The sequence below is a fragment of the Nerophis lumbriciformis genome, linkage group LG09, assembly GCF_033978685.3.
Source record: "Nerophis lumbriciformis linkage group LG09, RoL_Nlum_v2.1, whole genome shotgun sequence".
Lineage (NCBI taxonomy): Eukaryota > Metazoa > Chordata > Actinopteri > Syngnathiformes > Syngnathidae > Nerophis > Nerophis lumbriciformis.
In genome coordinates, this window is record NC_084556.2 from 14,125,001 (window position 1) to 14,140,735 (window position 15,735).

The 15,735-nt window shown below is 38.5% G+C and overlaps 1 protein-coding gene across 2 annotated transcripts in view; it reads right to left on the reverse strand.

Annotated features, from left to right (window-relative positions):
- gabra1 (gamma-aminobutyric acid type A receptor subunit alpha1) overlaps positions 1 to 15,735 on the reverse strand; it is a 78,954-nt gene that overhangs the window by 24,616 nt on the left and 38,603 nt on the right. For both annotated transcript variants that reach the window (XM_061962527.2, XM_061962528.2), the window contains exons 7-8: positions 14,686 to 14,829; positions 13,881 to 14,033 (exon numbers count right to left, since the gene is read on the reverse strand). In XM_061962527.2, coding sequence (XP_061818511.1) covers positions 13,881 to 14,033; positions 14,686 to 14,829 — 297 coding nt within the window. The remainder of the gene's footprint in view (positions 1 to 13,880; positions 14,034 to 14,685; positions 14,830 to 15,735) is intronic.

Here is a 15,735-nt window from a genome sequence, read left to right on the forward strand (position 1 = left end):
CCAATCCGGTCCATCAGTAACGCCCGCATTACTATACTGAAAATCCAGTCCACGTTTTCACCCTAGCAAGGTCGAGCAAGACAGCAGCATTAAGGCTACGTTCAGTTTGTTCACAACACTGCAGGGTAGGATGCCCAGTTCAGATTTTATTTTGTGAAATTTGATCTTTTACGTAGTCGTTCACATTACAAAGTAAATGTGTCCAGACTCCAATGCAAATGCAAATTGACTTGAATACAGACATGGAGTAATGACGTCGCACGTCCTGCAGTGTATACGGAAGTGAACTAGTCGTCTCAGTACTGGCACATTTGTTGCAATTTCAAGGATTCTGTGCAATCAAAGTCAACATTTTCTGAACCGCGGACACGATTATGAAAGAAGATGTCTCCTGCAGTTTTGGGGACATTTACCTCGATGTCTGCTCTGAAGAGCGTGTTGGCGATCAGTGGTGGAACATTGATTGACGTGAGTTCCTAAAACATTATTTTCGCCTGTTTCTGCCAATTTGTCAACTATTGATTTTGTATCCATCTATTTACTACTACTACTTATGATAAGCCTCATCATTATTCGCCATTATGATACCGGAGCGCGGGAGAGTTCACACTGAAGTCGCATCAAAACACAATCTGATTGATTTGTAATACAAAACTCATAATCATAATGTCTGTAGAATTGCTGCTTCCACACCGTATGATAAGCAAATCACACTACTACAGTTTTGCAGTATATGTGTGCTAATTAAACTTAATTGATGTAGTTCAATAGCCTTAGTGTTATTTTAGAGTAGTGTTTTGGGGGCTCTGAAGACTGGATGCACTGACAGACTCATCGTCAAATGGGTGGACTTCTATGAAGTTCTATGGTTGTTTTTCATCTTCACTTTTATCGTTTTCACCATAAATGGCAGGTTATTGTGATAGTCCATATCACCCATCCCTACTGGCCAGGTGTGTGTGGCCTGTTGGCCTTGAATTTGACACCTGTGGTCTAAATTCCTTAAATGACCATTACAGTAATAACAGGAAACTAACACTATTGCTTTTCAACCATTTCGATGTCTTCAGTATTTGCTGTGTCATGTCTAATAAAGTAACAACAAATTGCAAGGAAAACAATCTTGCAAGTGCAAACATTCTGAACCAAAGACTATGTGCACAGCCAACATCTCTTTAGATGGACATCCAGCCCCCGTTTTCCAGGCAAGAAGGTTTCTTTCCCCCAGAACTTCCTCTGTTTTCTGGTCAACTCTGTCGTCCTGTGCAAGTTTGTTTACTCTGCTTTCATCTGTGCAACGTTTCCCTGTTTGCAAGTCGTCTGCTAGCCTTTTCCTGCATCAACACTGTCCTTGTGCGTTTGGCCCATCTCATGCTTACTAAAGATGATTGAAGCATTTTTACACTTATACTTTCAATCATTTAGATGTCTTCAGTGTTTGTTGTGTAATTCTAACACAGTGCCAATAAATTGTGAGCAAAAAGATCTTGCAAGCGCAAACAATCTTTGATAGCGCGCTCGCATCACAGAAACCTCCTAGGAGCTAAGCGCTGTTCTTCCATCCTGGTGATGCCCCTCTGATGATCCAAATAAAACTGTGACCTGAGATCTGCACACCAACTCCTGCTTACAAAAGACAATAATCCAGTTTATTCATCACTAATCTCACCGATAATATATTTGTTCCATGGGCCAACTCCCCCCTTTAGCAGTTGATTGCATACCCTTGAAACGACAGTGTTGAATTTATCCGACCGTGTTCAAGCCAATGGTTAAAACCCCCACTTGGTTGTTGGATCACAGCCACACAGACAAAGCTCTGTGGGTGAGAGCGGACCTTCAGAGAAATGGCAGCGCTGGCTGCACTCCGCTCTCTGGCTCACTGGTTCTGGGCAAATATTTGCCATTGACAGTGATGTGACCAAGTGTGTCACCAATTAAACATGACAACCCGAATGTGGTGAGGTTATAGAAGAAAAATGAGAAAGTAGGTTTCGACTCCACCATTCGCTGGCGGAGTCATGCTTTATATTAAAGTGAAATAAATATGTCACACAATACCTTAAGTATTTTTTCCTTAAAGCATTAAAGGGGAACATTATCACAATTTCAGAAGGGTTAAAACCATTAAAAATCAGTTCCCAGTGGCTTATTTTATTTTTCGAAGTTTTTTTCAAAATTTTACCCATCACGCAATATCCCTAAAAAAAGCTTCAAAGGGCCTGATTTTAACCATCGTTATATACACCCGTCCATTTTGCTGTGACGTCACACAGTGATGCCAATACAAACAAACATGGCGGATAGAACAGCAAATTATAGCGACATTAGCTCGGATTCAGACTCGGATTTCAGCGGCTTAAGCGATTCAACAGATTACGCATGTATTGAAACGGATGGTTGTAGTGTGGAGGCAGGTAGCGAAAACGAAATTGAAGAAGAAACTGAAGCTATTGAGCCATATCGGTTTGAACCGTATGCAAGCGAAACCGACGAAAAGGACACGACAGCCAGCGACACGGGAGAAAGCGAGGACAAATTCGGCGATCGCCTTCTAACCAACGATTGGTATGTGTTTGTTTGGCATTAAAGGAAACTAACAACTATGAACTAGGTTTACAGCATATGAAATACATTTGGCAACAACATGCACTTTGAGAATGCAGACAGCCCATTTCAGGCGCGCTAAGAACATATATTTTTCCACGATTTCAGCACTCAGGTTAACCATACCTAAATAGACACAAAATACTGCATTACACAAGACTACCCGAATGTACTTGAGTGATTGAAAAAAATAAATGTTTTTAAGCTAAATTATTGGTAAACACAGTTTATGTATAATCTATAATATAATAATAATTCTGTAGACATACCCTCATCCGCTCTCTTTTCCTGAAATCTGATCTGTCCAGTTTTGGAGTTGATGTCAGCAGGCCAGGGAAGCTAAGGTCTCTTGCCATCTCTGTCGTAGCATAGCTTTCGTCGGTAAAGTGTGCGGAACAAACGACTGACCATTTCGTCGGCTTTCCCCACAGCCTCGTATTTTGAACAAATTTCGTCCAATTTCTTACCACTTTCGCATCTTTGGGCCACTGGTGCAACTTGAATCCGTCCCTGTTCGTGTTGTTACAATATCCGACAACACACAGACGAAAGTGAGAAAATGGCGGATTGCTTCCCGATGTGACGTCACGTTGTGACGTCATCGCTCCGAGAGCGAATAATAGAAAGGCGTTTAATTCGCCAAAATTCACCCATTTAGAGTTCGGAAATCGGTTAAAAAAATATATGGTCTTTTTTCTGCAACATCAAGGTATATATTGACGCTTACATAGGTCTGGTGATAATGTTCCCCTTTAAAGAGCATCGGGAGAGAGTCACTAACGTTGAGAAGGGAGCATGGGATGGCGCTCGAGTGTGAGCAAAGTGTACCGTGGGTTCTGACTTTGTGGCTTATTTATTCAAGATGCTAATTATCATTAGTAACTGGTGAGATGAAGAATTGCATTCATCAAAGTACACATTCGGGCTCATGCAGTGGCAATTGACTTGGACTTGAATTGGATTTGTCTTCTCTTGAACGATTCATGTACATTTCACTATGTAAGGCTGGGGAGCAACACCAAGAGGAACTAGTGGTAGAAAATGGATGGGTTGAAGGTGGTAGTTATCATTAATAACTTGCAGAAGTATTGACTCTATTACATGCTGATGAATGAGCAATTGGCTTGTAGGCTCTGATTATATTTGGAGTCGTTCCGTTTAGTTTTAATATGAAAGACAATGGTGCTGGTAAATTAACTGGCTGAGCAAATTACACCACCAATTACTAATTAGACCACAGTTCCAGGTTTCACATTCACACATTAGCATTTGTGTGAAATTAAAAAAAATTGTCAAAATATTCTAATGTTCAGTTGATTTTATTAAGAAAGGTGTTAACTATCAATAATTATATATTGATTAAACAACATTCACAAGTGTGGAGCTCATGTGCTCATCCATTCATCCATTTTCTACCGTTTGTCCCTTTTGAGTTCGCGGGAGCTTAACCCCGCTTCACTTGGGCGAAAAGCAGGGTACACCCTGGACGTGCATGAGCAAATATATTTCGAGTCATTCTGGTTATTTCAATTATACAAGGTGGTGGTGATCTTGCAAATGTGGTTGTAGGATTGTTTGGATGATTGATTGTTTACCAAACAGGTTTGGCACCTTATCTTGAGTAATTTGACATTGTGGCTATTCGGAGTAGTTCCACTTAGTTTTACATCACAATATGCTAACTATCATTAGTAACTGGTGAGATTAAGGATTGCATTAAAAAAAAGTACACATCCACGTTTTGCGGTGGAAATTATGTTTTGGATTTGTTTTATTTTAAACAGTTCTTGGTCATTTCTTAATGTAAGGTGGTGGTTATCATTAATAATTGGCAGGGGTATTGATTATATACATTTTACAACAGGTCCAGGTTTGGACAAGCTCCTCTATGATTAATTGTGTTGTAGGTTTTGATTATTTTTTGAGTCTTTTTGGTAAATGTGACCATGAAAGGTGGTGGTTGTTAATAACTGGCAGAACAAATTATTATAGTGACTACATCACAGTTATATGTTTCACAGTCATGCATTAGCAATTGTGTGACAAGCTTTTTTTTTTTTTTTGTTGAATTATTTTGATTTGAAGTTGTTTTCGTTTATGAGAGGTGGTGAACATTACTGATAACCGGAGGGATAAATAATTGATTAAACAACATTCCCAGGTGTGGCGCACATGTGCACATGCATGAGCAAACATTTAGGTTAGTTTACTTCTACAAAGTGGTGGTTAGGAATAGGTGGCTGTGATGATTGATTATTTCAAACACACACACAAAGGTTTGACACTTGTGCATGATTCATTTGCCTTTGTGGCTTATTTTGAGTATTTAGGCTTAGTTTTATTATGCAATATGCTAATTATCATTAATAACTGTTAAGGTGAAGAATTGCATTAATAAAAGTACACATCCAGGTTTAACTAGTGCTGCCAAATGATTCATTATCAAATCAAATTACACTTTGGAATTTTGATTAATTAACTAATTTAAATTAATTATAATAAAATACCCTAAACAATTGCAATTTCATTGCATGTATATTGTACATTATTAATGCAATATTTTTTGGTGATTAATCCCAAGCGTTAACAGATTCAGTCAGAACCAAACGGGAGTGAAAACAAATCACGATTATAAGACACGTAGTGTAAATCCGCACCCTAATCGGCAGAGTGATAAATAAATCAGATTCACACTGCCGTGCTCGGAAATTGCTTCAGGCTTGATTTAGTGAGGCTGCGCTTCCTCGTCACATCATGCGATTGCATTTGTTCATATTAACGAGGCCTCGGTGTCCGCTTGATGCATCTGTGTGCATCTGATAACACAACCTAAATTCATCTCAACAGTGGCGCATCATTTGATACGTTGTGTAAAAAAAAAAAAAAAAAAAAAAAAAAAAGGCACATCAAGCAATGTGTAGTTCACCGGGTAATGAATAAAACTGCTTTTTCTTTGGTTATTCAAAGTATTTTATGAAGTACAAGAGTGCGTGCTGGAAAAACTAGGGTTCGGAGTTTTGAAAAGTGAGTATGTAAGAGCAGATAAGTGTTGTTCTGAGCTCTCATACAAGTGCATACATGAGTGATGGACATACAAATTTAATGCTTTTGAAATCTTAATCAATGACCGCAGCGTGCCAGCGAGCATGAGTGACGCTCGCTCTCAATTCATTTTTGAATCGTTTTCATCTTTTATCAGAGAGACGGGCGCCTTGGCTTCGCAACTCACCGGCCGTGAACAAGACAAGGGCATGACATTAAAGGAGGACTGCACTTTTTGGGGGATTTTTGACGATCGTTCGCAATTTCATGAGAGACAAGAAGACAAAAGTTTTTTGTTTTTTTGCAGTCTAAGATGTAAAAATAGGCTTGTTCTGTGTGGCTTGCAATGCTGCTAATGGTAGCAATCAATTCTACCTCTAAATCACTTTAAAAATGCATTCAAAACCGCTAAATATACTTAATTTACGTTCCGTAACCTGTACAATAACCGACCCATAGCGACATTGTTATTGTAAGAGCAAACACTGAGGAACTCTTTTTCTAGCATAGTAACATATCGACTATTAGCCATACAAGCTAGGTACGGCAAGAGATAAGCTAGCTTCTACGTCAGCATTAGAATCGCGTTTTAGTCTGTAATGCACAACATAATGCGATACGATACCAATATGTACTGACTGAACAACATGAACAATCATGCTATAGTATCTGTAAAGTATTAGCCCACATCTCATGTTTTGTTTGTACACAGCTAGCTCGACAGTGTATGTACTGTAGTTGTAATAACAGCCATTACATGCTGCGTGTATCATGAATAATATTAAAGTGACTCACTCAATGGACAGTTGTGCGTTTGGTCCAGCTGGTCAGGGACGTGTTTTCTGGTTTATTTTGGGTAAGCACTCCATTTATGTCGAAATAGCTTGGCTCCAAGTTCCACAGTGTCAAGTCACGCTGACCTCACTCTCTTATTTTACTGGTTTCTATAATCAGCAGTTCATTCTCTGTATATTCAGGTTAAAAAAAATAAGGTTGTGAATCCTCATTTGGCCAGAAAATAGTCATCTTCGTTGTCTGTTACCAAGTCTGCCGTGATTACAACACACTCGCGTTTGTTTCCGGAAGTAAGAACACACATTTGTTGACGGAAGTGCACTGCTATGAAAACGGAAATACATGCGCTGAGGAAATAAGTTCCGGTAATGCTTAAAATGACCAAAATATGGTAAATATTGTACATATTACATATTGTTATGAACATGTATGTTACTACATGATGTATACAAAACGTTGATGGAGGATTTTGACGTTGTTTTAGAGGTCTTTGAAGGCTACAACGTTGACTCACAGTAGTGGCATCTTGGAAGCGTTTTTTATCATCTTTAAAATCCTACAAAAAAAAAAAAGACGTGTGTTTTTGTCTCTCATAATGATTGTGAACGATAGGCAAATTCCCCAAAAAAGTGCAGTTCCCCTTTATAACCAGGACTTCCAGGAAACAGTATTTATATTAGGGCTGCAACAACTAATCGATTAAATCGATTAAAATCGATTATAAAAATAGTTGGCAATTAATTTAGTAATCGATTCTTTGGATCTATGCTATGCGCATGCGCAGAGGCAATTTTTTATTTAATTTTTTTTAATTTTTATATAAACCTTTATTTATAAACTGCAACATGTACAAACAGCTGAGAAACAATAATCAAAATAAGTATGGTGCCAGTATGCTGTTTTTTTTTCAATAAAATACTGGAAAGGATAGAAATGTAGTTTGTCTCTTTTATCCGATTAATAATCGATTAATCAAAGTATTAATCGACAGATTAAACGATTATCAAATTAATCGTTAGTTGCAGCCCTAATTTATATACATACAGTATTTACATACAGGTTGTTTTTTTATTCATATGCCTCTTTTTTTTTTTTTTTTACCATGTTTATGCTTTACCTAGCTCAATGTTCGGAAAAGTACTTTAAAAAGTAATTATTATAGTTGATTGTTATTTTACTACAAAAGTAATTGATTTATTAATGAAATAACTCTTTAATAAATGTAATTAATTACTAAGGACTTAATACGTAGAACTTCAAATATCTGGCATATGCAGTTGAGAGGTTTCATGAGAGCAGAGTGTGTGTGTGTGTGTGTGTGTGTGTGTGTGTGTGTGTGTGTGTGTGTGTGTGTGTGTGTGTGTGTGTGTGTGTGTGTGTGTGTGTGTGTGTGTGTGTGTGTGTGTGTGTGTGTGTGTGTGTGAGTGTGTCAGTGCCCGTTGCCAAGTGACGCGTGACGTCATCCAAAGCACACTTAAATGGAGCAGCATTTTAGCTCAGCTGCATTTGCTAGTTTAACAGCGGCAGTTTCCAGGCAATTATGAAAGCTTTTCATTGGATTGCGTTACATCTGGTTAATAAATAGATTGAATGTTCTTCGATGGATGCCATATTTTCTTGTCTACAAACTGGGTATTGTAGGATTGCAAGCATGTCACTTCAATCACATATTTGTTGTTCATTATTCCCTCGTAGTAGTAGTGTGTATATACTTTATGCGTGTGTGTGTGTGTACTTAGCCCACATGTTATTTGCTGTGTGATGCTGCGTCTACGTATTTCATAACAAGTTCATTTTATTGCAGTGCTGGTTGTGGCCTTCATTAGTAGAAATATACTTCCTGCATTGAACGTACGGTGCTTTTGACGCTGTCATAATCAATCAATCAATCAATGTTTATTTATATAGCCCTAAATCACAAGTGTCTCAAAGGGCTGCACAAGCCACAACGACATCCTCGGTACAAAGCCCACATAATGCCATGAAACAACATCAAAAGCAGTGTGCCACGTTTCATCAAATTCAAGAGTTTTTACCTTTAAAACATACATTTAAAAAGTATGTGTAATGTTATGTGCACTAATGTATTCGGATGCTTGCTATGTTGTTTGCTGGTCGGTTTTATATTGACGGTTAATATCGACTATTCCACTTACACAACATTTACGGGAATTAAAAGTATAACTGGTGGTCAGTTCTTATTAGCTTGAGTGGTTGTTTTTTGATTGATGCTGCAATGGCAGGTTAATGGGACTGATTGATACTGATTGATACTGTTTTTTAAATTAAACAAAAACGTACAGCTGACATAGCAAACACAGTGACAAGATAGTATACCCCAAAACGTCCTGTCTAAGTTGCTATCAATAACTTATAGCTATAGGTGGACATTATTTTGATAATAGCGCATTATTATCACATTACATAATGTACAACTGTTGTCTGTAATACTTTCTACTGTCATACAATATGTTTTATCTAATAGTTGTTGTTTTTTTTATTTGAAAAGGCATATTACATGTTTAAATTGTGTTTTGAGGGGGCCAAGCATAAATTGAACTTGTATCCCTGTTTTTATTTTGTTTTTTTTGCAAGATGTTATTAATGCATTGGGGTGCATGATGCATTGGGCGATGCAGGCATTCTTCTTTTGTTATTTTTACATAATACCAAAATACCAAATACATAGTTTAATTATTCATTCATATTGTATTTGTACTGCATTGATTGATACCGCTCATTAAAAATATAAAAAAATACATACTGCTGTTAGACATGTTTTATTCAGATTAATCACACTATTGCATTTTGATTAATCACGATTAATCGCAGAAAATGTCTTATTTACATAAATTAATTATGGAGTTAGTTTAAATCAACTTTAAAAAAGAGCTCAATATTTTGATACTAATGCAATTTTATTTTCAGAATGTCAAAGAGAACATGTCACAGAAATTGTTTTAAATCTGTTACCCGAATGCACATAATTTCTTCACAACTTGGTAATAGTTTTATCTAAAGTCCCATCTGGGTTTAATTTGAAGTGAAATTTGTTGGCGTTGCCTCACTTAACTTTGCACTGGCGCATGCATAGACCTGATCACTGACGTTAAAACAAACTGCTGTGCCTTTCAGCTTACAATCCGCGGTTACGGTAAAGAAAATTCTGCAATGAATCTGCATGTATACATGATCGATGGGATAATGTTTTGTGATTAATCACATAAGTTTACACATTAACTTTGAGTGCCCTAAAAATACATAGCTGTATATGCATGCGTTCATCTGTCCAAAAAACAAATCCAACAAGATAGTGCTCCTTATTGCTTTAGTTGATTTATTAATGATGCTGCATTGGTCGGTTTATTAGACTGACCTATACATCCGAAGATTACTCTGAAGCACATTAAACAGCACATGCAAATTTATATTAAACAACTGCATTTTTGGAACACTGAATGAAATAAATAAAAAAATAGTTACATAACACTTTGCTGGTAACACGGCAGCTTGGCGCTTGGCGCATTTTAATGTGTACATTTTTAGCCTAATAACAGCAGACCAGAGTAAAACAGATCAGAAATGTCATAACACCCTTTTTAATTATTCATGCACATTCTGCATTGACGTTACAACATCTTTCAGCAACAGGCTCATTATTCCCTCATCTCAGAAGACGCATATTTATTGCTGGAATGATCTACCTCGTGTGCTGCACGTTAACTGCGTTTGTCTGTTTGTGTGCGTGTGTGTGTGTGTGTGTGTGTGCCTGCTGTGTCCATATGCTACGTTCCCCCTCGTTTGTGCAAAAACCAGCAATGATTGCAGGCATGCGGAACACACACATGACCCAGATACTTTGGATGTTTAAAACCCTATCTGGGTCGCTCTTGTCAACACGTGACGACAGGTAGCTTAGCCGCCACACGTAAACACAAAGCGGGCACTGAAATTATTGCTTATTTTCTGTCGTTGTGGTAAGATGTATCAAAGTACAGTATGCACTATGGCAATTATCAGTAACTGGTGGGTGGAATGATTTTGTTTGTGTATTGTGGGTCGTTTTAGTCAACTTTATGAAGCAAGGTGGTGGTTATCATCAATAACTGGTTGGGGGAATGAGCACTTCTTTGAAACCACATACGTCCAGATTTGGCACCATTTCCTGGGGCAGTTCTGACACAGGCTTTGAGTGTGTAGCTTAGTTGTGCCCACCTGGTTGTTTATATTTTGCAAGGTGGTGATTATCATGAGTACAGCGGAACCTTGATTTGCCTACTTAATTGATTGTTGAACAGGGTTTGTCGGTACACAAATTGGTATCCATCCATCCATCCATTTTCTACCGCTTATTCCCTTTAGGGTCGCGGGGGGCGCTGGAGCCTATCTCAGCTACAATCGGGCGGAAGGCGGGGTACACCCTGGACAAGTCGCCACCTCATCGCAGCAAATTGGTATAATGAATCAAAATGTTGTCATAAGAAACAATGTAAACATGAATATGCATTCCAGCCTCAACAAAAGTCCCTCTTTTACTGACATTTTGAACACTTTGAACACAATATAAAGTGCTATGCAGGGCTGTATATCAGGGGTGCTCATTACGTCGATCGCGAGCTACTGGTCGATCGTGGAGGGTGTGTCAGTCGATCACCAGCCAGGCATTAAAAAAATAGTCCTAAAAATGAGCAATCATAAATCTTCACTATGACGTCACTTTCGTCACGTGATTGACATTCACGGCACCCGAGGGTCTTCTGAGATGACGCTGGCTGCTGCCAGCTCATTAAAATTACCGACAGGAAGGCGAGAAACACTTTATTTCAACAGACTCTGGCGCCGTACCTGTCGTCAAAACTCCAAAGACCGACTGCACAGTTGCACAATAAAAGCGCTTCTTCATCCTGCCTGTGCTAACAAAATAACAGTCTCAGAAAGCTGGCGTGCACAAGCTAGCAAGCTACGGAGTTTGCCGACAATGTATTTCTTGTAAAGTGTATACAGAGGAGTATGGAAGCTGGACAAATAAGATGCCAAAAATGAACCACTTTCATGTGGTATTGTGGACTTTTTTTGTCCTCCATTCGAAAATGCGGACGTTATCCGCACCACTGTCTGATTCCAATCAATGCAAGTCTTAAGAATCAGGTAATACACCAACTTATATTCTTGTCTTCATGGAAGAAAGTAATCTATATGTGTTAAACATGCTTGTATTATCTTTAAACACCTTTAACTTATTAACAATATTAACTATATGTGTTAAACATGCTTGTATTATCATTAAACACTTTTAACTTATTAACAATATTAACTATATGTGTTAAACATGCTTGTATTATCATTAAACACCTTTAACTTGTTAACAATATTAACTATATGTGTTAAACATGCTTGTATTATCTTTAAACACCTTTAACTTGTTAACAATATCAACTATGTGTTAAACATGCTTGTATTATCATTAAACACCTTTAACTTATTAACAATATTAACTATATGTGTTAAACATGTTTGTATTATCTTTAAACACATTTAACTTATTAACAATATTAACTATATGTATTAAACATTCTTGTATTATCATTAAACACCTTTAATTTATTAACAATATTAACTATGTGTGTTAAACATGCTTGCATTATCATTAAACACCTTTAACTTATTAACAATATTAACTATATGTGTTAAACATGTTTGTATTATCTTTAAACACCTTTAACTTATTAACAATATTAACTATATGTATTAAACATTCTTGTATTATCATTAAACACCTTTAATTTATTAACAATATTAACTATGTGTGTTAAACATGCTTGCATTATCATTAAACACCTTTAATTTATTAACAATATTAACTATATGTGTTAAACATGCTTGCATTATCATTAAACACCTTTACCTTGTTAACAAAAACATATATTTCATAAATAAGTAAATATAAATTATATATATGAATGAGGTAGATCCCCACTACTTGATCAATTGAAAAGTAGCTCACCTGCAGAAAAAGTGTGAGCACCCTTGCTGTATATCATACAAACATAACCATAAAATTATGGATCAACTTTGAACAACAACAACAACTACCTGAACTTTCCTCATTAGTAGCCGCCCTGTCCACATGCACACATACTGTCACTAGCCTTGTGGTGCACTCACAGTTTGAAACAACATACATCTTCAACTTTAACAGCCAGGCCACCACAATGCTTAGCAATGAAAAATATAATCCACTTTATATTGTCATGTAATCTTTTTGATGTGGAGGGAGGGGTAAAAAAGGCACTATTGTTTGTCCATTGCTTTCTTTGGACTCGTATTTAGTTAGCAAAACTATAAAAATGCTGTAAAAATGATAACACTTAACAAGCAAACACTGTAGAAAATACAATCTGTATAACAGCAGCACTGCTGTGCCAACTGAATGAGCACCGGCGTTTGATCAGCCCGCCAAAAATGAATGTGCTGCCTGGCACGAAATGGGTGGATGCAATGTCCATACTCTGAGACAGGGCTCGTACACCAAAGCATATTTTTTATTCGGTCTGCTCTTTGTAAATCGAAAAGTTCCTACAATAAGGGGTTCCTAAATGGAGGTTCGATTGTAACTGGCAGAATGAATGATCCAAACTGAGCCAAGAAATCCTGATTGTGAGCCACGTAGTGTAAATCCAGCCTTAATCGGCACAAAGACAAACCAAATGACGCTAATCTAGGCCATCGTTGTCAACACACGACGACAGGTAGCTTAGCTGTCACACGGAAACACAAGCAGGTTCGCTAGAATCAGGAGGGGGGGAACAAAAACAGCTTAGAAGTTGGAAAAGCTGCTGCTTGTTTTTAAGATAAAGTGGGCCAAGGGAAACACTGACATCCGTGGGAGGGGAGGGGGGGTGAAAAAGAGAGAGAGAGAGAGAGAGAGAAGGAGTGTTGTGTGAGGTAACTCAAGGACATTCCGCCTGCTGCTGTGCATGCTACAGAGCATGCTGGAGAGTAGCAAGCAAGAGCTTCTCTTTTGGCCACTGCTACGTTATGTAAGACCCCCAGTGTGACACATACACACAATTTAAAGCTTAAACATCCCAAACCGCGTGACGATTTTTGCATGGAATTTCACTGCAGCCATGACTGATCACAGCCTCTCATTGCCGCAGAAAAGAATCCGATAGAATAGAATGCCATTGTCATATCTTCAATGTATTGTGCATTGGATATGCGCTTTAAAAGATAAGCCGAGTTTTTAAAAAAATGTCGTATATGCTCGAAGAAATGGTTGGAGGGCACGTGAAATAGGCCGGGGATATGCTTATTAACTTCAGTGCCGAGAGTCAGATGAGGAAGACCGATAGACGCGAGTTGCCAGGCAACCAGAAGAGACACCATGAAGTAAAAAAAAACAACCTTATAGAGTTGGAATGAAGACCACTCACCAAAGACAGTCCTGGCAGGGACAGACTCCCTGTTGAGCCAGAAGGACACCTGGGAGAGGATGACCGTCATGATGCAGGGCAGATACGTCTGGATCACAAAGTAGCCAATTTTCCTCTTCAGGTGGAAGTGGGTGGTCATCACCACGTACTCTCCTGTGGAAAAGGTGTGAGAACGTCAGAAGGAGACATGGAAACATCTCTGTACTGTCATGCAGCAATTGGACAAAAAAAAAATAATTAAGAAATAAACTGGAAGAAGATATTGTTTCAAGTGAAAGGGTTCTAAATTGCATTCAGCCCCCGATCGAACTCGAGCCAGTGAGCTAAGAGTCTAAGCTGTCAGCTCATTGTCCGGCGTGGCTCCTGAGGCGTCAGGGAATGGGGTTTGCCAATGTAGTCTCGCACAGCAAAACCAGCTGGCATGCATCAGACTATCATCCGGGGCCCTGCCGAGTCCTAGGCTCCAACATGGGTCCTCTGAGAGTAAAAAAAAACGAGCTAAAAGCATGAGCTGTCGGTTCACTCTTTACCAATGTACCCTTGCACACCTGCACCAGCTAGCATCCGTTAAACAACAAATAAACAATATATATTTTAAACATTCAAATTGCTGCTTGAGTGAATCTTGAAAATCCCTGAAAATTTGAAAAAATTCCAAATGGTTGAGTTGACTGTTAAAACTAAAGTTCTGTTATGGATTCTGACATATATTAAACATTTTAAAAATCCCCAATAATTTGAGAAAAATCTTGTTTAAATTAGTTAACAATTGGTTAAAAAGAAAAAAAAATCAAAGCGAGCTTACCTGTGCTGGACTGCACCACACCTGAGTCCACGCTTTGCCCCATCAGATCATACTGGTTCAACCTGGAACCGTCATCCGCCACCACCACGGACTGTTTGGCCCCTCTGGTCCACACGTACACCACCTCTGCTCGAGTGTAAGCATCTACCAAGGGACGGGAAAACTGAATTATTCTGTGATCTCATGTCATATTAAGCTGTAATTGTGGGTAGGTGTGTGACGTCGGCGAACGAGTCGAGTCTTTCCAACGGCTCTTTCAAGTAAATGATGAGGACCGATTTGATTTGCAAGTCAATCAAAACGAGTCGTTCGTACTCCCGCTTCTCAATAAGGTGCAAAGTGTATTGACTTTAGGAGTTCAAATAAGACAAAGAGACCAATTAGAGGATCAGGAAGTTTTTTTGTTTTGATTATAGTGAGAATCAGTAGTTTATATTATTGATACTGTATTTATTAAAGGTAAACTATTGAGTGAAATTGTTAACAAATACATTCTTGACATATTTCAATCTGTGTGTAATAAGGACCAATTAGTGTTGTCGTTTGTCCTGAAGTCAATCATCCATCCATCCATTTTCTACCGCTTATTCCCTTTGGGGTCACGGGGGGCGCTGGAGCCTATCTCAGCTACAATCGGGCGGAAGGCTGGGTACACCCTGGACAAGTCGCCACCTCATGGCCCTATCAGAACCAATGATATCGATGATCTTTGACTCGCGGAAACATTTTGCTTCTGGTTGTGTTAGAGTACGTTGCGTAAACCTCCCTTCTCAATACCTTAAGAGCTGCGCTAGACAGTGAGTTGACAGACGGTGGCTTTTCGCTCATTGGCTAGCACTGTTTGACCAAAGTCTCAAAGAGTGTAGATTTGTGGTCGCTGGTTCGAGGCTGGTCTGGACTGCATGGACTGCAACAATTCGGGTTTAATCCATGATTTACTGACTACCGTCATTTCCAGACTACAAGCCTTTTCTTCCCACGCTTTGAAATTATTTTTTGTCCAGGTTAAAATTTGTCCAGCCTGCTCAGTTTCCTTGTGGTTAGAGTGTC